This window comes from Cryptomeria japonica, chromosome 3 (assembly GCF_030272615.1).
Source record: "Cryptomeria japonica chromosome 3, Sugi_1.0, whole genome shotgun sequence".
NCBI classification, from domain to species: domain Eukaryota; kingdom Viridiplantae; phylum Streptophyta; class Pinopsida; order Cupressales; family Cupressaceae; genus Cryptomeria; species Cryptomeria japonica.
This window is the reverse complement of record NC_081407.1, coordinates 663797715-663823646: the sequence shown is the minus strand read 5'-3', so window position 1 is coordinate 663823646 and position 25932 is coordinate 663797715. Positions and strand designations below refer to the sequence as shown.

Sequence of the window (25932 nt, the reverse complement as noted above, 5' to 3'; positions counted from 1 at the left end):
TGTATATACATATATGTATACATATATCTATATATGTATATACATATATGTATACATATATCTATATATGTATATACATATATGTATACATATATCTATATATGTATATACATATATGTATACATATATCTATATATCTATATACATATATGTATATATATATATACATATATATACATATACATATATATACATATATGTATATATTATATATGTATATACATATATGTATATACATATATAATATATACATATATGTATATACATATATGTATATATATGTATATGTATATATATCTATATATATATATATATCTCTGTGTGTGTGTGTGTGTGTATGTATACCCACTTCTTTTAATTAATCATGATTTTACTATGCCTAATTATCTTAAAATAGTTCTTGCTTCTATATTATTTTACATTATCACATAAAAACCTAGCCATTCTTCAAGGTCTACTAATATATAAGGTCAAACAAGTCATAAAGATTTATCTAATGATGAACTCAATGGCATTTTTTTTATTCAAAAAAAATCTATCTTCTCCCTTATAGAATGTTATTATGTTTAATGATAATGATATTTATCAGTAAACTCATGATAGCCCCATGAATGTTATTAAAACTTCAGTTTCTTTTGATAATGTGGAGTGAAAAATAAAATAATTTACATATTATGACTAATTTTACACACCCATTTTTGTGTCTATCCTATTTTAATAAATGTTATATAATAAATATTAATCTATCTATATCCATAAACCCCTTTATTGAGGTACCAAAAAATCTAAAATATAATTCCTTAACTATTTATTATTCTTTTACATTGCTTGTAGATCTATGTTGTTAAGCATATTTAATGTAGGGGCATCCAACAAAATCCTATTTCAATCCACATAGTCACTATAATTTGTCTTACATAAATAAAACGATATATAAATAAACACACACAAATGAAATCTTCAAGATCTAGGAAATTTAGATCAATATCTGGGAAGATAAGACTAACAAAATATCACAATGTTGAGTAGACAATACACAGTTTATTAGGCAAGGTGTGTAGAGATTTTTAATACCTTGCAATATCAAGATAAACATGTCATGAGGATGGATGGGACTAGAAAACACCTCAACTGGGATTGTAACACATTTTATCAACTCTTGGAGCCTGACCATGTAAATTAGGTTGAATTACAAATTTGACAAAAGATTAGGTGTTGGGTCACCTTGTGGAAAACATCTATATATTTCCTAAAGATTGAATATTATATTTAAACATACCTTGGACTAATTGAAAGGTAATTAATAAGTGATTTATGAGTAGCTAGCATTTAGGAAATAAGTATAAGGAGTAAGAGCTAGGAGTTTGAATCTTGTTCTTAATTGTATTGTACCATTTGCATGTAAGTTTCAAATAAGCCTATGGAAACCTATCTGCCAACTAATCATCTACATGCAATAGGAAAAGAATAATTTTTAATAGTTATATTTTTGAAAAAATGATAATCCCTTTTATGTTCAATTTTTTTTTACTATGTTAACTCTTGACTGTAGGATTGGATTGTCCTACTTATTAGTAGGTTTAAGTACATTAAAAAATAAACATTATCATATATAATATAGAGTAAAATAGGAAAAATAAAAAATTCACAATTTTAATGGTTGGAAATTGTTGAATATACTAAGGTAGAATACAACAAAGTGGGGTGGTGAATTAGTTGTATAAAATCTGAAATCCATTTCTTAAATAAAATTTACAACAACTTAACTTTAACACATAATCCATATAAAGATATGAACATGAAAAACTAGAGAACACCATACATAATGAGACACCATATTTTACATGGAAAACCTTGTTAGGAGAAAAACTGTGGAGAAGTTATTTTCACTATATGAACATATTGCAAGGTGTGTTCCCTTTTTCTCCTTATGTTGTGCAACATAGCACTCAAGTTTGTGACATGGCTTAACAACCTCCAATGGATTCTATAAGTCTAGTTTTTGTATTAGGAATGAATAGGTTGATATTTTGGTGCAATGGTAACCACACTTGTAACAAGTTCTATCAGATCTTGGTCACAGGTTCAAACCTCTCGCTTGCGATGGGGGGATTGTTGCAAGGTATGCATGCTTGGTCTCCTTCTATTGTGCAATGTAGCACTTAGATTTGTGACAAGTCTTAATAGCCTCTCATGGATTCTATAAGTATAGTGGTTGTATCAAGCATTAACAGGTCAATCTTTTGGTGGAAAAGAAACCACAATTGTAACAGAACACCTATTAGGGTGATACCAATTAAGGTGATTTTTACAAAGAAAGCCTCATTGCGAGAGGATCACTACAAAAGGGCTCATTGCCTGAGAGAAAGAAAGAGAGATTCTCTATCAAAGGGATCACTACTAGAATGAATAATAATAAAAGAGAAAGAATCCATCACTGATGCACTTCTATAGCCAAAATATTTTTAGATACCTTTTTCTCACTTCTCTGGATAACTAGCATATGAAATATCACACTACTCAACACTTTTCGTCGACTTAACATCAATCATCAAATAGCCAAGAAGATAGATCCTCTTTCACACACCTTCATCACATTTCACTTTCTTTCACCATACATATCCATAACACACACACACCATTATACATCATTTGTTTATATGAAAAGTCTTCCAAGGTTGGATAAGCAACTAACCAAACACAATTCAAATTAGGTTAACACTAAACATTCCTACAGTGGAAAAATAATGTAAACTGGACAACAACACATCTTAAATAGGAACGAAATAATCATCAAACATGTTATACAATAATTCATAATCATCAAAGATAAAACCATGTTTTAGAAGCCCATGAATATTTGCCAACTGAATTACACAAAGCTAAGGACATTATCAACTTAACTCCAAAACTGCAACATCAAAAACCATAATGTGGAGCACGCATTTTGTATGAAAACATTATCAAACACATGCCATCATAGCAATCTGGAGTACCAAATCTAAAATATAACATCTCCATATATATATCAACAACATATCCAAACCACAATGATAGATATGCAACATAGAATATATGTAGAGAAAATTTGTCAGCACAACTATACAGAGAACTCAACATCACTTATACTAATCAGTCACTAATGAAAACCAAGGCATGTTGACATCAATGACAACACATAAGCAACTCATTCTAATCAACCTTGCAACAATCTCCCACTTTGTCATTGATGGTAACACATCAACGACAACAACATCTCTCATACCAAATTCTCCAAAAGCCAAAAATCAATCCATTTCACATTCTCTCCCTCTTTTCCAAACATCTCATCTTCTCATTCTCTCCCCCTTTTCCATCTAGGACAAAGGCTCAGATATAAAAATTGTTAGCTCATTATGTTTGATTCTTCAAAAACATACAATTGTAGTTAACTCCTCGTAAGAGGTAGCACCAAGTCATTAGTCCAGAATAATAGTATTCATGAAATTCATTGAACTAATTTGCATCGAGCTATATGCATAATTTAGTTCAGAAAATGAGGGGAAGTGACCCCTAATTTCTCCTGATGATATTCAGAAGCTTATTTACCAAGTTCTTTGGTAAATATATCAACAATTTGTTCCTTTATAGGAACATAATCAAGCTTCACTTCATTCTCCAAAATATTCTAGCTCAAGAAGTGGTACCAAATTGAAATGTGTTTCCTTATTGAATGCAGTATCAAATTCTTAGAAATTTTTATTGCACTAGTATTGTCACAAAAGATAGAAACAGGTTCATGAAATAATATTCTAATATCCTTCAAAGTTTGTTTATCCATAATACCTGAGTACAGAAAGTAGTAGAAGCACTATAGTTAAATTAAGCAGTAGATAGAGATACTGAGTCCTATTTCTTACTTGACCAAACAACCAACTGAGGTCGAAGAAAAATTCACCCCCACTAGTAGTTTTCCTATCATCCACACAACCTACCCATTCTACATTGGTATAGGCCATTAGAGTGAAATAAGATGTTTTAGGGTACCATAAACCATATTCTTATGTTCCTTTCAATAATTCAAAGATTCTTTTTATAGCAATAATATGTGGCTCTCTGGGATCTTACTTAAATCTAGCCACAAGACAAACAACATGCATGTATCTGGTCTAGTAGTAGTTACATACAATAAACCTCCAATAATTGATCTATATATGCTCTGATTCATCTTTGGTGAATCAACATCTTTACTCAACTTACAACTAGTAGCCATAGGATTACATAAAGGTTTAGCATTCTCAATTACAAACTTCTTCAATATTTTTTTAACATAGATTGTGAAATAAATATACCATCATCCTTATAATTAACTTGTAAACCAAGAAATAAATTCATCTTCCCAATCATAAACATTCCAAACTCTTCTTGTATCTCCCCTAAAATTATATTGGACATACCATCATTTCCTCCAAATATTATATCATCCATATAAACAACTACAATCAAGATGTCATTTTATACAACCTTAAAATAGAGATTCTTATGGTAGTACCTTTTCGAAATCCTTTCTTCAGAAAATACCTAGAAAGCCTTGCATACCAAGCTCTTAGAGATTTCTTCAGTCCATACAACACCTTCTTGAATTTTCAGACCATATCTAGAGTGTCTCATATATTAAATCCTTCTAGTTGTTCTATGTATACTTCCTCTTTTAGCCCCCCATTTAGGAGTGCAAACTTTACATCTATCTAGTAGACCTCAAAATCCTTGCATGTTACAAAATCCAAAAACATTCAAATATCTTCCATTCTTTCTACATAAGCATAAGTTTCCTCAAAATCTATTCCTTCTACTTATGAATATCCTTTAGATACAAGTTTTTCCTTATTTCTCACTATGTGACCATCCTCATCCAATTTGTTTGAAAATACCAATTTATTTCCTATCACATTCATGTCATCTAGTCTTGGGGAAAGTTTGCAAGTTTAATTATTGTCAATTTGTTCCAATTCTTCTTTCATATAATTCATCCAATTCTTACTATTACAAGCATCATTCACTATTTTCAATTCAGTTTCTGAAATTAAGCATAACTTCACTTGTTCTTCAATATCTTTACTTCTAGTGATAATTCCTTTGTTCTTATCTCCAATAATCTATTTCTTTGAATGATTCTTCCACACATATCTCAAATTCTTAGAAGCAATTTTTGAAGCATCTTCCTTATCATCATGTACCTTTTTTTCTTCAACATTTTCTTCTTTAGGTATTCCGATAGATTCATCATATTCATATCCCATCTCTACAAATGCATTCTTTCAAGTTTCTTCATCTACTTTCAAATTTGTGCTTTCAAAAATTCTTCTCAATATTTTATTATAGTATCTATAATATTTTCTTTTAGTAGAGTAGGCAAGAAAAATACCTTCATCATCTCTTGTGTCAAACTTTCCCAAATTTTCTTCACCTCTCCCGATATAGCATTTACTTCCAAATACTCTGAAATATTTCACAAATGAAGTCCTTCCATACCAAAATTCATAAGATGTCATCTCATTATTGTTTCTAATCTCTAATCTATTAAGAATGTATATTTTAGTGTGTATTACTTCCAGTAGATTTCTAGTAAGCTTGATTGATTCATCATTATTCTAGCATCCTCTTGAGTTGTTTTGTTCATCCTTTTGACTACACCATTTTGTTGTGGTGTCCTGAGAAGACAAGTGTCTCCTTATCCCATGATTCGCACAAGAGGTATTGAATTCAATAGAAGTAAACTCTCCACCTTTTTTATACCTCAAGCATTTGATTCTTCTATCTATCTCATTCTTTACCATGACCTTGAATTTCTTAAATATTTCTAGAGCTTCAAATTTTTCGCTTCAGAAAGTAACCCAATTCATTATAGAGAAATCATCAATTAAGAGCACGAAATACCTATCACCTTGTTGACCTCTAATTTTGGTTACTCCATAAATATCAATGTGCATTAATTCCAAGAGCCCAGCTGAAGACTCTTCCTTGATCTCAAAAGTTCTCCTTGTTTGTTTTCCACTTGGTATTATTTGCAAATAGCATTAATGGGCTTTGTGATCTTTAGAAAATCTCTCATAGGTTGTATTGAACTAATCCTCACCACATTATCAAAGTTAATGTGACACATCCTTCTATTCCATAACCAACTCTCAGTAATCTACACTATTAGGCAATATCCACCAGCTTTCCTCAACTAATATACATTTACATCTATCATCTTTCCTTTTGCAGTCATAGTTTCGGACCTTTTTCTGATCTCACACCTATCATCCTAAAAAATGAGATTACATCCATTTCCACACATTTGACCAACACTCAAGATTATTATTGAAGCCTTTAACATAGAAAGCATTGTTAGTATTGTGTATGCCATCAAAACTGATTGAATCAATTCCAACTATCCTAGTTGTCTCATAATTTCCATATCTAACAACTCCTCCATCAAATTTTTCAATCTTTACAAACTTACTCTTATAACTAGTCATATGATTTGAACATCTATTATCAATAATCCATTCATCTTTTTCTCTTCTAGCATGAAAAGTAGATACAACAATACCTTTTGTTTTAGCAGCATCTTCCACAACTTTTTCCTTGACAATTTTATCAAGGTTAGTAGAATAAGATTCTTCCTTTACAGAAAAAATGAACATTCACTATCTTCTTCATTATTAGAATCATCATCATAAATATTTGCATCTCTTTTAACATAATAAACCTTCTTATTGAATTTTCCTTTTAATTCCTCATTCCTTTGAAATTTGTCAAGACATCTAGAAGCATAGTGACCCATCTTTCCACAACTAGAACATTTAAAGGGAAATTTACCTTTGTACTTGTTGGTTCCTTTCTTCATAATTCTCACGAAGTTAAGCATAGTGATCTAGTAGCAATGATTGTTATCTCTATTCTTGCACTAGTAATACCAAATTATCTCATCTCAAAAGAAAGTAAAGATCCATACAATTATTCACCACTACACTTATTCTAACTCTATTATTCTTCTATTAATAAAACTTTATAGCTACAGGGTTTAGTAAGAGGTTTGAGTAACTTTTTCACAACTTCACCTTTTGGTAACTTACCTCCAAGACCTTTGATCTCATTTACAACATCATTTATCTTTTGTAGGTAGCTATTTATATTTCCTTCTTCATCCATCCACATGCATTCATATTTAGTTTTATCATTTTTCTACTTAGCTTCTATAATAGTATTGTTGGATAGAATGGATCATTGAGAGGGGGGTGAATCAGTGATTTAAACACTTTTTCTATAACAGGGATATACCGGTATGTATAAAACAAACTGAGTGCTAACCGGTTACTCAATAAGTGCAAACTAAGTGTGTGAAAGTATTTTCTACAATATCAACATAACTCATACACAAGAATACCTCACAAAACACCAGATATACAAGGAAAATCCAATGTGGGAAAAACCTCGGTGAGAATAGCTGTTGGAGATCTTCTGCTCCAATCCAGCATCACAATGTAAAAGATCTAATTACAATTTTAGGACACCAACCCAATGAGCATAAACCCCTGATTTATGAGGACCAACTCAAAGGAGCACCAACCCCTACACAATTTATAGGATACAACCTAAAGGAGCTACAACCCCTGCACTAATCACCAACTCAGTGAAAACAATATGAAGATTTTGAATACAAAATGAGATCTCTGTTGCAATAGAAGTTTTACGAACTTATAATATTCTGCTCTGCCAGTTTCAACCTTACTGGACTGTGTTTTCTCCACACACTCTGCAACTTTGCTGAGTCCCCTCTCACAATGTCTTTTCAATTCAACTCACACTTGATCACTCTTTATCAAGTACAACTTTTACTAGTTTGTCACCTCTGTGTTCTATGCTCACTTTGTCAGTTTGTTCCTTACACCAGTTTACCCTTATTATCCTTACTGGTACAGTCTTCTCTCATAAACACTTCTAGTGTTTATCTCTTCGGTTCTCCAAAAAAATTTCACACTCTCCTTCACTATTCAGCAACACCGATCGTAGTCTCAAGTCATCATATTTAGTCTTGAGCTTTCCCACCAAAAACAAATTCAAATAGAATGTGGCTAGGAGTTCCTTCTCCCAACCAAATCTGTATCTGATTCGATCGAATCTACATTGGATCGATCACCTGCATTGGAGGAATGCATCTGTACATGTTTTCCATCATCCAATGCATATTTTGTAAAGATAGCAATCCTGACCATGATTTTTGGCCTTGAAATCTGTCTACTCATTTATGACCCAGTTGTTTCCTTCTTGAGGTCTTCTTGCGATCTGACTTCTTTGCTTTGATCTAGGCACCAACAACTCCCTGATATTTCTCTGTCATTCATTCTTCCTTGAGCTGCATCAATCTGTTATCATCCTATGATTTGTGGTTGTTTTATTAATGTCGACTAACTGTTCCAACAACCATGTCGATGGAAAATTCACCAACCTCTGCCATATTGCCACTTGGCACTTGTGATTTGCACATGTCGGCATCCAACTTAGCATTCAACTTACTGACTTGGGTCGGTTCATACTTTATCATCCAACAAACCCTCTTATCGATACAAACCCTTACCGGTATGTTCAACACATTGTGTTACTTTACTCATACTGACCACCTAACACATCAACAACTCACATTATCCCTCGGTATTCTACTTCAATATTGACCTCCGGTATATGTAATCATTTTAGCATTCTTCCTCTTCATCATAAACAGGCAGTCAACCTTCATACCAGTTTATGCTCTACCGGTTATCACTCAACATGATAACACACACATGCATCTCACCTCATACCGGTGAATTCACTGATAGTCTTAATACCTAATTGTCTTCCCCCATACCGGTTGACAAGCCTTCATGTTAATCTTCCTTATGTCAGTTCAATCTTCTTCATACTGGGTTTACAAACCCTACCGGTTGCATTCTGCAATACTAGTTGACATCAATGAAAACTCAATGCCAACAAGTATCATCTCCTTCATAAGTATTTTCTAATTTATCCCAAACTTCATAAGTAGAATCCAAAGATATAACCTTTGTTAATTCAGTCTTAGAAAGAGCACTAAAGATAGCAAACCTTTCCTTTTCATTGTCTTGAAAATCCTTGTTCTCATCTAGAGTGTTTACCCTAATCTGTGGTTTAGTGTACTTCTTTGTAACATACTTCCATATTTCATAGCCAAGAGAATTCAAGTAACCTTCCATAAAAAATAGGAATTGTCAATTTATGTGCCAATAGGATCTCCTTAAGCAATTAATCTTTTCTCTAAGGAACTAAAGTTTTGATACCAATTGTTGAATATACTAATACACAAAGAAAATTTAGAGGGGGTGTTATTTAGTTGTATAAAATCTTAAATCAATTTCTTATCTACAACAACTTAATTTTAATACATAATCCATAGAAATTTATGAACGTGATAAACCAACACACACCATTCATAATGAAACACCCGATTTAATGTGGAAAACCTTGTTGAGGAAAAAACATATAGAAGTTATCCTTAATATATGAACATGTATTAGGGTTATACTAGTTAAGGTGATTTTAACAAAGAAAGGCTCACTTACAGAGGGCTCACTGCTAAAGGCTCACTACTCAATAGAAAGAGAGTCTCACTACTAGAATTAAGAAGAATAAAAGAGAAAGAATACATCACGGATGCACTTCTGCAACCACAGATCTATAGATAACTTTTTATCATTGCTTTCAGTAACTAGCACATGAAGGCTCACACTAATCAACACTTTTCACCAACTTAATATCAGTCATCAAATATTCAAGAAGATAGATCCTATTTCACACACCATAACATTTCAATTTAATTCACCATACATACCCACAACACACACACCATTATATATCAGCCTCTCATATGCAAAGTCTGCCAAGGTCAACTAAGAAAGTAACTCAACACAATTCAAATTAGGTCGACACTAAACATTCCCATAGTGGAAAAATAATGTAAAGTGGACCACAACACATCTTAATTAGGACTAAAATAGTCATCAAAGACATTATACAATAATCCATAATTATTAGAGCAACAATATGAAGTGTAAACAACTAAGATTGACCAAACCTATTGTAAACACCATCGAACTTTAAACCATGCTTCTAAAGACCCATAATATGTGCCAACTAAATAGAATGAAACTAAGGACATTATCAACTTAACTCCAAAACCACAATGCTAGAAACCAAAATGTGGAGAAATGTGACTGCCAAACACTATCAAACATACTAGTAAACACAACTTCCTTGTCACAGCAATCTAGAGCACCAAATATATAATATAACATCTCCAAATATATATTAACAACATATCCAAATTATAATGATAAATATGCAACATAGAAGAAATGTGGAGAAAAACTGTCAGCAGAAATCAACATCACTTATATAAATTAGTCACTAATTTTAACCAGAGAATGTTTACATCAATGACAACACCTAAGCATGTCATTCTAATCATTAACCTAGTAACAACTAGTTTTCATTTTTCCCTATCCAATAACAAATGAACTATTTAGCTATCTCCTATATTTTAGTGTCAAAATAATACTCTTGTTAAGACTTCCTAGAGCTATGCTATGCTATTTTTCTAAAAGGAGGTCAAAACCATGCCTAACATTTTTGTAAGGATATTAGAAATTTCTTATCCTTGAATGAGGTTGAGGAAAAAATTTGCCTTTCTAAAAAATATCATGTCATTAAGGATGTAGACAATCAACTTCTAGAAATTTTGATGCTCATTAATAGGCCTCCTTACCTATTCTAAGAAGAGATCATGCTCAACAAGGTTTGTTGTTCCCTATAAGCTACCATTCTACTTCTCTACCACCAATTACAAGTCAAAATACATGCTAGCATGAGATTTGTTTTCTTCTTAATCTAAAGTAATACTTTAGTTTAAATTCAATTTTTAATTTAGAGCTCTTGATGCCACACTTGCATCCTATTATTCATTGGTGGCAATTAAACATGCTATTACCTTTAATCCTAAGCACTTGTACACTATTATATAACATTCTCTCAATTATACTACCATAACTTGAATTCACAAAGGCTTGTATTGTTTATTTAGTGTTGCAATGGTAGAGCTATGGAGTTATTCTAAAGTGAAAGAATATTTCATAAATTGAATTTTGGATTTCATAATTTATTAAAGAAATTTTGATATCCATTACTTCTCATGATAGGAAGAATAATTTTAATTTTATTTTCCAACACTTTAAAGCTGTTATTTAATTATTGAATTATTCCCTCTCCTTTGTATAACTCATCCATAATTTTCCACTCATGGCATCATCATAGAAAACCACACATGGCACAATCTCTATCTTATTGTTCTTATGTATTCATTATTATAGGTAAACTTACAAAGATACCTATCAAATTTAGTATATGTACATGCAGACAATTCTAGTCATATCATAAATTGATAACCATCAAGAAGAACAAGCAATAGTAAGTTGGAAGCTCAATGGTCTAAGATGTGCCATTACATCTTTTTAATTTTTTTTTACTATAAGATAGTATTATATTCATGATCTCTCACATTTAAGATCAACATAGCTACTATTATATAGGAATAAGTAAGTTATCACAAAGTGTAAATCCATTTTAGTTATATAAATATTGATCACTTGTCATCATCTTTGTAAACATATATCATAAAAAGAATATATATATATATATATATATAAAGCAAGTTCTGCCTAGTGGGCAATACCCATTGTATTTCCAAGTAAAAAACTTAGACGAGGTGATGGAGATGTCACTCCTTCTACAATAACCAAACGAGATCAGTTATACAGATACTTGATCCCATTTCCTATGACCACTAGCCTATCACCTAGTCTTTCTGGAAAGAAATCACCATTATCCTGAAGGAAGGCTTCAAACCATTTTCCTTCACAATGCCTGCTTTGAAGATGGACCAAGCCTTCTACATCTTTGTCTTAATCCGTCCAGCCTATAGAAGAAATAACCTAGTATGCACCCATCTTTAGGATTGGAGACAATCCCATCCAAAGCTTGCATAACCTCTAAGTAAATCCCCTCTTCCACTGTCCTCCACAGGATGCCATTTGTCAACAATGGATGACCCAAGACCTGAACGATTGGCTGGAACAAGTCTGCCACCAATCTAGCGTCATGCACATGTCCCCCAGACCAATAGGCCGGACCCAAAATATCTACCACAGTAGCTTTCTCCTAATCATTCACCTTTTTTAGGAGGTGCTCAATCTGTTCCTCTGGCTTTTCCTCCATAGCGGACACCTTGCTGCACTTGCAGACGATTCCTAAGTGCTCTGCCATACTCCCTTATATTGCGAATGAAGCCAAGGTTGGGTTATAAAAAGAATATTATTATTTTTAAATGAAAATTAAATATTTTCCTATAGACTTTCACTTTGCTTGTAAATATGAATTACTATCTTTTATTTTCTATTTATATAACATGCAAGCTCCATCTTTCACATGAGTGGTTTATCCCCTAGAGAACCTCAAATTATGATCACTAAGCCTATCCAATTATATTATGATAATCTGCACATATTTAACCTTAACATTTCTATTTTCTAGTGTCTTTATAAATATTTTTCTAATCAAATTGAAGATTAGAGGTAAAGTAGGTTTAGACTAGCTTCTTTTTTACAATATTTTCAAAATTTCCATATTATTTGGCTCTCTTAAAACAAGTATTTCCATTGGCACATACTTTAAATTAACTTTGGTGAGTAGTTTTATAAATTCTTCCATTTACCAATGAAACTATTTGTCATCAATTGCATCTTAATTGAGGTTGTCTATCTTCTTATTTTTTAAGAGAATTATTGTTATATCAATTATTTCTAGACTATATAACTCTTTAAAGGAGTGCACAAATATTAAAAAGTGGTATTTAACATTCTTAATATTTACAACAAATATTTGAGAAAATTAAAATACAAGCAAAAAAAAATTAGCTTTTCTTGTCTTCAATAAATACACTTTTTTAAAAAAAAAATTCAAATATTTATTTCATAATTGAAATATTTTTAATGAATCGAATTTTGATATGTATATTCTAAATGTGTTAGGTCTAGATTCGTTCTAACTAAAACAGATCTAGATCACAACTTTTTAGGTCGAAAGTGTGTACTTTGATACTCTAACACGTTACTATTTCTTAGTGCAGGTCTGTTTGATACTAATTCTACAAATTCCAAGGAATTTATTCAAAATCAAATTGTAAAATGTATTGATCTTGCAAAGGGTGGAGTGCATGGAGTTCTTTACGTGGTGTCTGTTAAGAATCGCTTTACTGCGGAAGAAGCTGCTGTTCTGGATAGCTTGCAATTGTTATTTGGGCCTGACATCATCAACTACATGGTGGTCGTCTTTACTGGTGGTGATGAATTGGAAAACGATGGTGTCACATTCCAAGACTACTTAAATGACTGCACACCACAACTCGAGGTTGGATTTTTGTCTCCTTAGATCATTTTATATATGTTCCATGCTACTTAGAATCTACACCTCATGTAGTTGAAAATATAGGTAGATCAATGAATTTCCTTAATAATCACAAATAAAGGAAATTTATTTTGTGTGGCTTTGAGATATATAAACTTAAATAATATTTTTAAGTATTTAATACACAAATTTTGTTAAAATATTTCCTATTTTAATATCTTTGTGATTTTATTTTAGAAATAGCCGATGTTCTATATGTAGGGATTATTATTTATAAAAGGTTGAGGGATTCCTTTCAAAACTTTATGATTCATTTTGTGCTAGTCCATTCCTTAAATATAATGTGTAAATTTTTTTCTAGAATGGCTAGATGTTTTTTCTACCATAAGGTTTCTTGGTTCCTTCAGATCTATGTGGTATGCACTCACATGGTTTCTTGGCACCTCCAATGCTTTATGGTTTTCGTCCTTGCTAGAGAATTTTTTTAGTCAAGTTGTTCCTATAGGTAAAAGGTTATGGGATGCCTTTCAAAATTTGTTGTTTATGGTTCATTCCCTTGACTACATCATTCCAATGTAAGAAGATTCGTTCAAGGTAATGGTTCAGGGTTCCTTATTCAAACCCTTTAGTTTCTCTAATCAAAGCCTTCTTCAAAAAAAGGGCCTATCCTTTTTTGGGTTTTGTGGTTTAGGTGGTCTCATTGCTTGTGAGTTCCCCCCATTGTGCACTTGTGTGATGGTTTCGTAAATATTTGTGCGTATCCCACTTTAACCAATCAAAATAGACTATGCTCCTATAGGTGGGAAAGATGCCAAGGAAATAAACCTAAAAAACTATTTTTTTATGAATGTTTACATTTGTAAATAAATTATATAATTGCTAATGTAGTATAGTAAGATTTTTTATCAATCTTTATATGACATGAAGGTAAATGAGAATTATTCAGGTAAAGCTAGAGATAAATTAGCCTAATCTTAGCAACCAAGATAGAGAAAGAGTGAATAAGGCATAAAGATTGGGGAGGCATAAGACCAATCACACATTTTACTTTGGTTTGAAACTTTCTCCAACTCAAGAAGAAAAATGATGGTATTAATTTATTCATGTATTTTGAAACCTCAAAACATCATATGTCAATGATGATTATAATTTACCTAATATGGAAGTCATACTTCTAATATAATCAGTTGCAATTTGTTTTTCATGATGGATTAATTTAAAAAGTGTAGCCAAGTAAATTTTAAGGAAAGTAAATGATATAAGTTTTAGTTCACTACTTCTTTTCCCAAATATTTCTTTGTAAGGACTCTTTTTGGTCTAACCAATCTAGTCATAACATTTTAAAGACCCTGAAATGTGGCCCTTTTTCATATTGATGAGATAATGGATATATACCTTGAGATGACTTAATATATTTCGTTAATATTATTTGACAATTTGTGAGAATTTAGAGAGATTTTTTAAGATATGTTTAGCATATTTTTTTTTTGGATAAAAATGGCAAAGCCATTAAACTTTTATTAATATTAAGATATTTACAACTGGATTCAAAGGGCATACCAATAGGAAAGAATCCAAAAGAAAATCTCTAGTTGTAGCCCATGAAAAGAAAAGCCTAATGCTACATAAAATGACAAAAAAACACATTACATGTGAGGGGCCCCACAAGTCAAGATACAAAAATTCCCCCAAATACAAATAGAAGTCAAATACATGAAGATCATAATCAATCTCGATACAAGTAACAAATGAGAACAAAATACATCAACCATATAGATGCAGCAGTGAAGAAGCCAAAAACTAGGAGCTCGAGCTCACAAGAGGAGGATCTCCAATATCCAAAGAGGGGGAGATAATCTGCAATAGAATGGAAAATTGAGGAGCATCCAACTGAGTAGCCTATAGGACCAAAAAAGAGTGAATACCCATGAAAGCTTCCAAAGTAGGGTTCAAGATAGATCGAGGAACTAAATCGATGAGCCACTCAAACTGCAACAAAGTATCATCATATGCATCACAAATAAGGCCACATTTGATTAAAGAAAGAAGCCCTCCACACCAGCCATTAGCCAATAACTCATCAAGATATGTGAAGCCACCATAAGGAAAATCACCAAAACCAAAAGAGTAATTAGACAAAGCAATATCCAAAGTATGAGATTAATAAAGGGAGGGAACCAAAATTGTATCAACCAAGGCCCACACCAAACAAGCATCAAGAAGCAAATCTATACAAATAGTAAGTAAACGAGATAGTTATTAATATAATAAGGATCCGGTTAATACTGAGAGGGGGGGGGGGGTGAATCAGTATTAACAATAACTAAAACTTTCAAATTCAAAATAAATTTATCATAGATCTGAAAATATTCAACACATAAACCAATTTTTCTTTATAGATTTCTCACTTATGCAAACTTATTAATCATATTAACCATCGACTCAATATCAGATCAACAACCACTTTTACCAACTCATAATCTGATCAGAATTCTTCAATAACCAATAAACTATCAATACCAATAACCACTTTAAGATCTCAAATAAAGAAACACAACTTTTCTTAACCGATAATCAAAAGTAAAACATGAACATCAAATAAAGAGCATTTCACACATGAACACCATAATTTTTTGATGTGGAAACCCAAATGGGAAAAACCACAGTGGGAAGTTGTACCCACTAAAATTTATACTATTTTGAAGTACGCTCTGTTAGGAGCCTACAATACGCCCGATTAGGAGCGGACCTTGTTAGGAGTCAACCGGTTAAGGGATTTACCTATCACTCTAACTAGGAGCTTAATGATCTATTAGGATCAACCTTGTGAGAGGATTTACCACCCATTTTTAGAGCTGCCCTGTTAGGGGACTTAAATAATTAAGGCATGTTAGGACCTAACTTGTTGAGGGATTTATGCTACTATAGCTATTAGGGAACAACAATGAAAAGTGATCTATTACTTTTCACTTCCAGCTTACTAAATCAGATCTAGTTATTCTTCACAGTCTACAACACTCAGTTAGATCTCTATCTTCTCTAGGATGGCTTAACTCATTTTCCTAATACCACCGACACCTAAAACATTAACTGTGTCATCCTAAATAGACATCTCAATTAGCTCGGGCAATAAACCCTAATTACATCTTGAAATTTATAGTGCGGATCATATCAGATCATTAAAACAATTTACAATGAAATATCAACTGTTGGTTGATCATAACTCATCACAAAAATTCAATTTGTACCAAAGTCAAAACCTCAACACACTCCACTAATCATTTTGTTGTTTCCCAAGAAATTTTTCCTTGAATTGTGCCAAAATAGCATTCTAATCATCTACATGGGTTGTGTTGTGTTACCTCCTTCATGTAGAATCACCGTCAATCACTGTCATAACAAAAATCATTACTAGCTGAGTGAATTCATCACTGGTCCCTAAACCCTACTAAAACCCTAGCAAAAATTTATTATAAATTCAAAACATGTCTTCCTGTAAACATCATAGGATGTGGTTCTGGTCACGTACTCCAATCCACCATAAAATCCTATGTTTCAAACCACAAGTCATCAATCATCACCAATTACCTAATTCCATAAAAACTTATCTGCTTTACTGGTTAAGATCCTAATTCATAGACTTGTCAGTAAACCCTGTCAAACTGTCAAACTCTGGTAGACTAAATCACTTAACCAATAAACCAAACATCAAGAACCATATGTAAACACCATAAAACATCAGTTGACACCAGTTTCCATTAATGACAACACAAATAATTGATTATGTCAAATCTCGGTCTTCTTTCTTCTACTAGTATAGTCATCAATCTTCAATCATCCCATCTACATCAGTTATGCCAATCATGCCAACATTCTCCCCCTTTGGTATTTATGGCAACACTAATCAGATATACAATCAGAGTAATAATTATCGTCTACAACTTTCTTGTCGGAAACACATCATGTTCCCATTCTCCTCCTTTTGTCTTCTTCACTATCTAATCTTGTTCTTCTCCCCAAGGCTGATCATCTTCTCTCAAATCTAATTTTTCTTTTCTTTTCCCTCCATTTTCTTCTCCCTTCTTTTCTTCTCCCCCTTTGACAACAATGTCAAAGGTTGCAATGAATCACTAGTCTTCAATTTTGCTACTACTTCTTCCATCATCTCTTATCAGAGCCACTCCCCCTACGAAGTAGCCTACATTTGCATCAATCCTTAGTGAAAGATAAACATGAAATACATATGATTGATCCATCTCCAGCATCTTAATTCTTCCAATGTAGGGGTCTAACCCCTAATTTACCTCTAAGAAACTCAAAGGTATCCTTCGGTAAGGGTTCAGTAAAGATGTTGGCTAACTAATCTTTACTCTTCACATATTCCATCTTCACCTACTTCTCCTAAACTCTTTCTCTTAGGAAATGATACTTTAACTCTATGTGCTTGGTTCTATCATGAAGTACAAGATACTTATAAATATTTATTTCACTTGTATTCTCATAATAGATAATCAATAGCTCAAACAAATCTATCTTGAATCCTTCTAGCACATGTCTCGTCCATATGGTATGTGTGCAATTCATGGATGCAGCAACATACTTAGCTTTAGTTGTAGATTGAGAAACACATGATTTCTTCTTGCTTTTCCATGCTACTAATCTTCCTCCAAGTAGAAAATCTCCACCGGTTGTGCTTTTCCTATCATCCACATTACCTGCCCAATCTGCATTAGTAAATGCATCCAAAGTGAAATCTCATTTGCAGAGATACCATAATCCATAATCTAATGTGCCTTTGAGATACCGAAAAATCCTTTTCATTGCCATCATGTGACTTTCCCTCGGTTCCTTTTGAAATCTAGCTACTAAGCCAACAACATGAGCAATATCCAGTCTGCTATCAACAACATAATGTAGCTTGCCAATCCTGGATCTATAATCCTTTTCACTAACAATAGGGGTATCATCTAGCTTTGATAATTTGCATCCTATTACCATCGGTGTACTTACCAATTTGCATTCTTTCATACTGGAAGTCTTCAACACTTCTTTGATATACTTACTTTCAGAAATAAAGATACCATCATTCAATTGTTTCTTAGGTCCCAGAGATAACTGAAGGTGGGGGAGGGGGTGAATCAGTTGTCCAATATAATCAAACCAAAATTAACTTAACCAAGACTTAATGCATGATAATGGTAAACCAAACTTTATGGCAGTAGACAGTTTATTAGTTAATTTTAGTACCGGTAAAGATTAATGCATGAAATAGAGAGATAATGACATCCACAATACATAACACCAATATTTGTATGTGGAAACCTTGTAAGGAGAAAACCATAGTGGGAAACCTTACCCACAATCAGATGATACTACTACAGATAGTATGTGTGTACAATAAGGGGTCTGCACATGTAGAAAGGCCAAGCGCCTAGAGCTCACTGCTTAATCACAAATAGGAGTCACACTAACTACAATCAGATGATTAAATCCAATGATAATGTACTACTCAAAATAGCATCTCCATATGCTAGATTCAGTACTGGTTTAGCTCTGATATGCCTTCTTCAAACCTTCCTTCAATCTTGAATGATGTCTGCATGTATATCTCTTCTTATATTCACATATATCTTATTACAATCTCTTTTCTTGCATATATCTTAATCTCACAAATGAGATCTTACATTTATACCATAACCTAAGTCCAATTGAGTAGGTCGGCTCACTAAAAGATATTAAAATAAAATCAATTACAAATGAAACAATATTCGATGCATGATGTTGGCTCAATGTATTTACAATAATTTAAAATCATCTCCATGACGTGCCATGCTAATCTAGAATAGATAAGCCTACCAGTGTATATACTGGACCTATTTGCCAGTAACAGCAAATATGCAAACTCGAATAGGCCAATGAACAAATCACCAAGACAAAGTGTCCAAATGATGTCTTCGACATAACCAAGTATTCTCCAAGTGATTCCAAGTGTTGGTGAACAATATATCCTACCGGTGAACCAAATATTGGTGACTGTGCATAAGTCACTTGCTTGCCGATGAACATAACCAAGCCTCCAAGTGCTGATAGGTTGACAAGTATTGATAGGTGTTGACATGAATGAAAAAACCATATCAACATATCCAAAATACCAACAATCTCCCCCTTTGGCATTGATGGCAACACAAGATGGGAAAACCATCAAAGTGTCAAAACAGAAATGCCAAAAACCAAATACCAACAATCTCCCAAAAAAGATTATCATCCAGAAATAAAAATATAGATACAGAGAGTAATCAATCTCTCCCCAAAGTAAAAATCTCTCCAAGGGATAAAGTCTCTCCCCCTAGGAATAATATGTGTTTTCCAATGTGTTTTTTCATATCAATCTCTCCCCCTTTGACATCAAATGCCAAAGCAATACAAAAACCAAATTCAAATACAAAATACTAGCTCAAAATATCAACTCATTTAGAAAATAACAACCACTCCCCCTGAGAAGTAGCTCTCCTCATCAAAGCCGGAATAAAACATTTATTTGTTAGTTCTGTTGGTTGATGACAAACATCAACTATCTAAGTATCTACCGGTGGGGGTATAACCCCAAGCTGATCTCTGAGATATTCAAAAGTCTCCTTAGGAAAAGGCTTAGTAAAAATATCTAGAATCTGTTCTTTAGTATTCACATAAACCAATTTTACTTCTTTTGCTTCAACATTCTCTTTCAAAAAATTCAATTTGATAGAAACATGTATAGTTTTAGAATGTAGTACTGGATTCTTAGATATATCAATTGTTGTTGTATTATCATAGTAAATAGTTATAGGTTCCTTACATTTTACCTTTATATCCTTCAACATTTTCTTAAGCCATAATAACTATGTGCAATTAGTTGCTGCTGCAACATATTCTGATTTTGTTGTAGATAAAGAAGTGCAACTTTGTTTCTTACTCAACCAAGAAATTAATCTACTACCAAGAAAAATGCCCCACCGGTGTTGCTTTTTCTGTCATCTACATCTCCTACCCAATTTGCATCTGTGTATGCACATAACTCAAAGTTTTCATCTCTAGGATACCATAAGCCAAGATTTATAGTCCCTTGTAAGTATCAGAAAATCCTTTTTACTTTTGATTCATTATTTTCTTTAGGATTACTCTGAAATCTTGAAACAATACATATTGCGTTCATAATATCAGGTCTTGTTTGTGTCAAATACAGTAAACGTCCTATCATAGACTTGTACCTAGTCGGATTAACAGGTTTTGATTCATCCCTTAGTGATAATTTATCAATTGTAGTCATAAGTGTGCTTACCGGTTTAGAGTTCTCCATGCCAAATTTCTTTAGTAACTCCTTCAAGTACTTAGATTGACTCAAGAATATACCTTTATCAGTCTGTGAAATCTGCAATCCTAAAAAGAGTTGTATCTCCCTAATCATAGACATTTCAAATTCTTGCTGCATTTCATTAGAAAAGTTTTTACATAATCCATCTTCTTCTCCAAAGATTATATCATCAACAAAAACTTCTATAACCAAGATGTCATCATTTGTTACTTTGTAGTATAAGTTGTTGTCAGCATTACCTTTAGAAAAACCAATCTTCAAAATATATTTATCTAAAATAGCATACCAAGCTCTTGGAGCTTGCTTCAACCCATACAAAGCTTTCCTTAACCTGCAAACCATATCTTTGTCATCTGTTAAAGAAAATCCATCAGATTGTTCAATATAAACTTCTTCTTCAAGATCTCCATTCAGAAATGCACATTTAATATCCATTTGATATACTTTATAGTTCTTGTGTGCTATAAAAGCCAAGAATAATCTTACTGCCTCAATTCTAGCTACCAGTGCAAAGGTTTCATTATAATCAATTCTTTCTTTCTGTGAATATCCCTTACACACTAGTCTTGCCTTATTTCTTATTACCTTACCATCTTCATTAAGTTTGTTTCTGAATACCCATTTTGTTCCAATTACATTTTTATCTTTAGGTCGAGGAACTAATGTCCATGTGTTATTCTTTTCAATTTATTCTAATTCTTCTTCCATAGCTTTAGTCCAGTGTTTATCTGCACATGCCTAATTAACTGATGTTGGTTCAATTTGAGAAATAAGACATACCTCTTCATTTTATAGTCTTCCTCTAGTCATAACTCCTTGATACTTGTTCCCAATTATCTGATCCTCAGAGTGGTTCAATCTTCCATACCGTGGTGTCTTTGTTTGCTGTTGTTCTTCAGTTACTATGGAATTTCCAAATGATACCGGTGTAATTGGATCTTCATTTTGTACCGATGTATCCATTGTAGGTTCATTTTTCAGTATCTCTGTTGCCGGTTCAGAGTCTATATACCTTAAATTTCCTCTAAACTGTTCATCAATCTTCACATTTGTTCTCTCAACAATTTTTTGCAATCTCTTGTTAAAACATTTATATGCTTTTCTCTTAGATGAATAACCAAGAAATATTCCTTCATCACTTCTAGGGTCAAATTTGTCAATATACTCATCTCTTCTAATATAGCATTTACTTCCAAATATTCTGAAATATTTAATTAGGAGTAATACCAAACCATAGTTCATGAGGGGTCTTACCAGTTTCACCATGTGAACTTTGTTGAATGTGTAGGTCATTGTATTTACTACCTCTCTCCAATATACATGAGGTAGATTTTCTTCTGATAACATACTTATGGCTACATCCAAGATAGTTATGTTTTTCCTTTCTACAACTCCATTCTGCTGGGGTGTCCGGGGTGCTGAAAACTGTCTTATGATCCCATTCACTTCACAGAATGTATGAAATTCCTTAGATGTGAATTCACCTCCTTAATCTGATCTCAGAGATTTAATTTTCTTACTAGTTTCATTCTCTACCATCACCTTGAATAGCTTGAATTTTCCAAGTGCTTTTGATTTCTCCCTAAGAAAAGTTACCCAACACATTCTAGAATAGTCATCAATGATTAGCATAAAATATCTATCTCCTTATAAGCTTCCAGTTCTAGCTGGACCACATAAATCAGAATGAATTAAGTCAGGAGCATTATTGGATTTTCCTAGAATACTCTTAAAAGATGCTCCAACTTGCTTTCCAAATTGACATTCCTTACATACCGGATTGTGAGGTTTGATAATTCTAGGCAAATCCCTTACTTCTTTAGTTATATTAATTTTCACAATGGAATCAAAATTTACATGATAGAGTCTCTTATTCCATAACCAACTTTCATCAATATGTGCAATCAAGCATGTCTTTTCACTGTTGTTCAAATGAAAGATATTACCTCTAGTCTGATTATCGGTTGCAATTTCCAAACCAGTTCTATTCATGATTTTGCATTACCATTCTTCAATTGTAATTGAAATCCTTTTTCAACTAATTGACCAACACTCAAAAGATTATGCTTTAAACCTTCAACATAGTAAACATTATCAGTATTGTGCTTACCATCAAGAGATATAGTCCCTTTTCCTTTGATTAAACAAGCTTTATCATCTCCAAATCTTACTAGACCTCCATTGTATTCCTGAAAGGTTAAGAATTTACTTTTATCACATGTCATATGATGTGAACATCCTGAATCAATGATCCATTCATCCTTATCTTTAATTTTAGCTGTCAGGGCCTTTTCTACTGGTTGAATAGTAGGTGTTGGTTGATCTTCTATTATAGCAACAAAAACCCATCCATTTTCTACCGGATCTTCATCAAAATCATTAGTGACTCCTTCATCAACAAGATAACAAGATTTGTCCTTATTCTTCTTAAATTTGTATCTCTGATATTCAATGTTAGGCTTATATATTATTCTAGCTTCTTCTTTCAATCTTGCATGTCTATCAGGACACCTTGATGCCATATGACCAATCTTATTGCAGTTAAAACATTTAAAGGGTGCTTTACCTTCATACTTACTTCCAATAGGACCTTTAGGCATTTTCCTTGCAAATAGTGCTTCAAGTTCTTCATTTTCTCTCCTGCTTTCTTCAATTCTCTTGCATAAAAGGATTTCCAATCAGATTTGTCAAATGATGATGATGATGCAGATGATTTTGATGCCTTAAAAGCTAAATCTATCTTTATAGTAGCAACATGACCAAATTCCTCAATTTCAAAAGCTGAAAGTTTTCCAATCAATGTATCTCTAGTTACTGATGTATTAGGCATTGTTCTTAATTCATTTATAGCAGTAACTTTCATTTTATATGTCAGTGGCAATCCTCTTAAAACTTTTAAAACAAATTTCATCTTCACATAAGGTTCCTCCACAACATTTAATACCCAAAAAAATTTCATTTACTCTTTCCATTAAGGCCAAAATCCTTTCATCTTCTTCCATTTTCAGATTTTCATACCTGACCCAGAAGCTTTCAATTTTTTTGAATGTGGAATCTCCTTTATTCAATGTTTCCAAATGGTTCCAAATAGCTTTAGCAGTAGACCTATCTAATAATCCCATGATTTGCTGATCTGACAATGCACTCAAAAGTGCTTCTCTTGCTTTGCAATCATTTTCCTCATCTTTGGCTAGATTTGGTGGATTAGGCTGACCTTGAGTAGGAGTAGTATAACCATTCTTTGTAACTTCCCAGATGTCCTTTTCAATGCAATTCAAGTGAGTCTCCATCCTGATCTTCCATATGCCATAGTTGGTTCCATCAAGTTTAGGACTGTCCTTCCTAAAATAGTTTGAAGACATTGGATCTCCTCAAGTTGTTAAACTTCTACAAAAAGAGGACTAGGCTCTGATACCAATTGTTAGGTCCCGGAGACAACTAAGAGGTGGGGGTGGGGGGGGGTGTGAATCAGTTGTCCAATATATTCAAACCAAAATTAACTTAACCAAGACTTAATGCATGATACCGGTAAACCAAACTTATGCAGGTAGATACTTTTTCAGTTAATTTCAGTACCGATAAAGATTAATGCATGAAACAGAGAGATAATGACATCCACAACACATAACACCAATATTTGTATGTGGAAACCCTGTAAAGGGAAAAACCATGGTGGGAAACCTTACCCACAATTAGATGATACTACTATAGATAGTATGTGTGTACTATAAGGGGTCTACACATGCAGAAAGGCCAAGCGCCTAGAGCTCACTGCTCAGTCATAAATAGGAGTCACACTGACTACAATTGGATGATTAAATCCAATGATAATGTACTACTCAAAATAGCATCTCCATATGCTGGATTCAGTATCAGTTTAGCTCTAATATGCCTTCTTCAAACCTTCCTTCAATCTTGAATGATGTCTGCATGTACAGTTCTTCTTATATTAACATATATCTTATTACAATCTCTTTTCTTGCATGTATCTTAATCTCACAAATGAGATCTTACATTTATACCATAACCTAAGACCAATTGAGTATGTCGGCTCACTAAAAGATATTACAATAAAATTAATTACAAATGAAACAATATCTGATGCATGATGTCGGCTCAATGTATTTACAATAATAACAAATCATCTCCATGATGTACCGTGCTGATCTAGAATAGATAAGCCTACCAGTGTATATGCTGGGCCTATTTGCCGGTAACAACAAATATGCAAACTTGAATATGCCAATGAAAAAATCACCAAGACAAAGTCTCCAAATGATGTTTGTGACATAACCAAGTATTCTCTAAGTGATTCCAAGTGTCGGTGAACAATATATCCTGTCGGTGAACCAAATACCAGTGACTGTGCATAAGTCGCTTGCCGGTGAACATAACCAAACCTCTAGGTACTGATAGGTTGACAAGTATTGATAGGTGTTGACATCAATGACCAAACCATATCAACATATCCAAAATACCAACATTATTGGACTTGTAAACCAATAAATAACTTTATTTCACCAATTAGAGACATTTCAAATTCCCTTTTCATCTCATCAACAAAATTCATAATAATATCATCATTGCCACCAAAAATTATGTCATCTAAAAAAACCTCTGCAATCAGCATCTTGTTTCCATTAGTCATCAAGAATATATTATTGTCCTCACTGGCTCATTGAAATCCAATCTTGATCAAATGTGCATGAATTCTCTCATACCATTCTCTTGGTGCCTACTTAAGACCATACAAGGCTTTATGCAACTTACACACCATGTCCTTGTCATTAGTTAGGGAAAATCCATTTGGTTATTCTATGTATACCTCCTCTTCTAGGATTCCATTCAAAAAGGATGACTTGACATCCATTTGGTAGACTTTTAAACCTTTACATGTAGAAAATGCTAGCAGCATCCTTACACCTTCTAATCTAGCAACCGGTGCAAATTTTTCACTATAATCTTCTCCTTGTTCCTATGCATATCCTTTGCAGACTAACCTTGCTTTATTTATTACAACTTTTCCTTCTTCATTTAATTTATTTCTAAAAACCCATTTTTTCCAAGGGGTTGAGCTTAATTGG

General features: G+C 32.8%; 1 protein-coding gene across 1 annotated transcript in view; it reads left to right on the top strand.

Annotated features, from left to right (window-relative positions):
* The first annotated feature begins 12134 nt into the window (after window positions 1–12134).
* LOC131874315 (uncharacterized) overlaps window positions 12135–25932 on the top strand; it is a 156616-nt gene continuing 142818 nt past the window's right edge. The window contains exons 1-2 of the mRNA XM_059217628.1: window positions 12135–12171; window positions 13220–13453. Of these exons, the coding sequence (XP_059073611.1) occupies window positions 12135–12171; window positions 13220–13453 (271 nt within the window). The remainder of the gene's footprint in view (window positions 12172–13219; window positions 13454–25932) is intronic.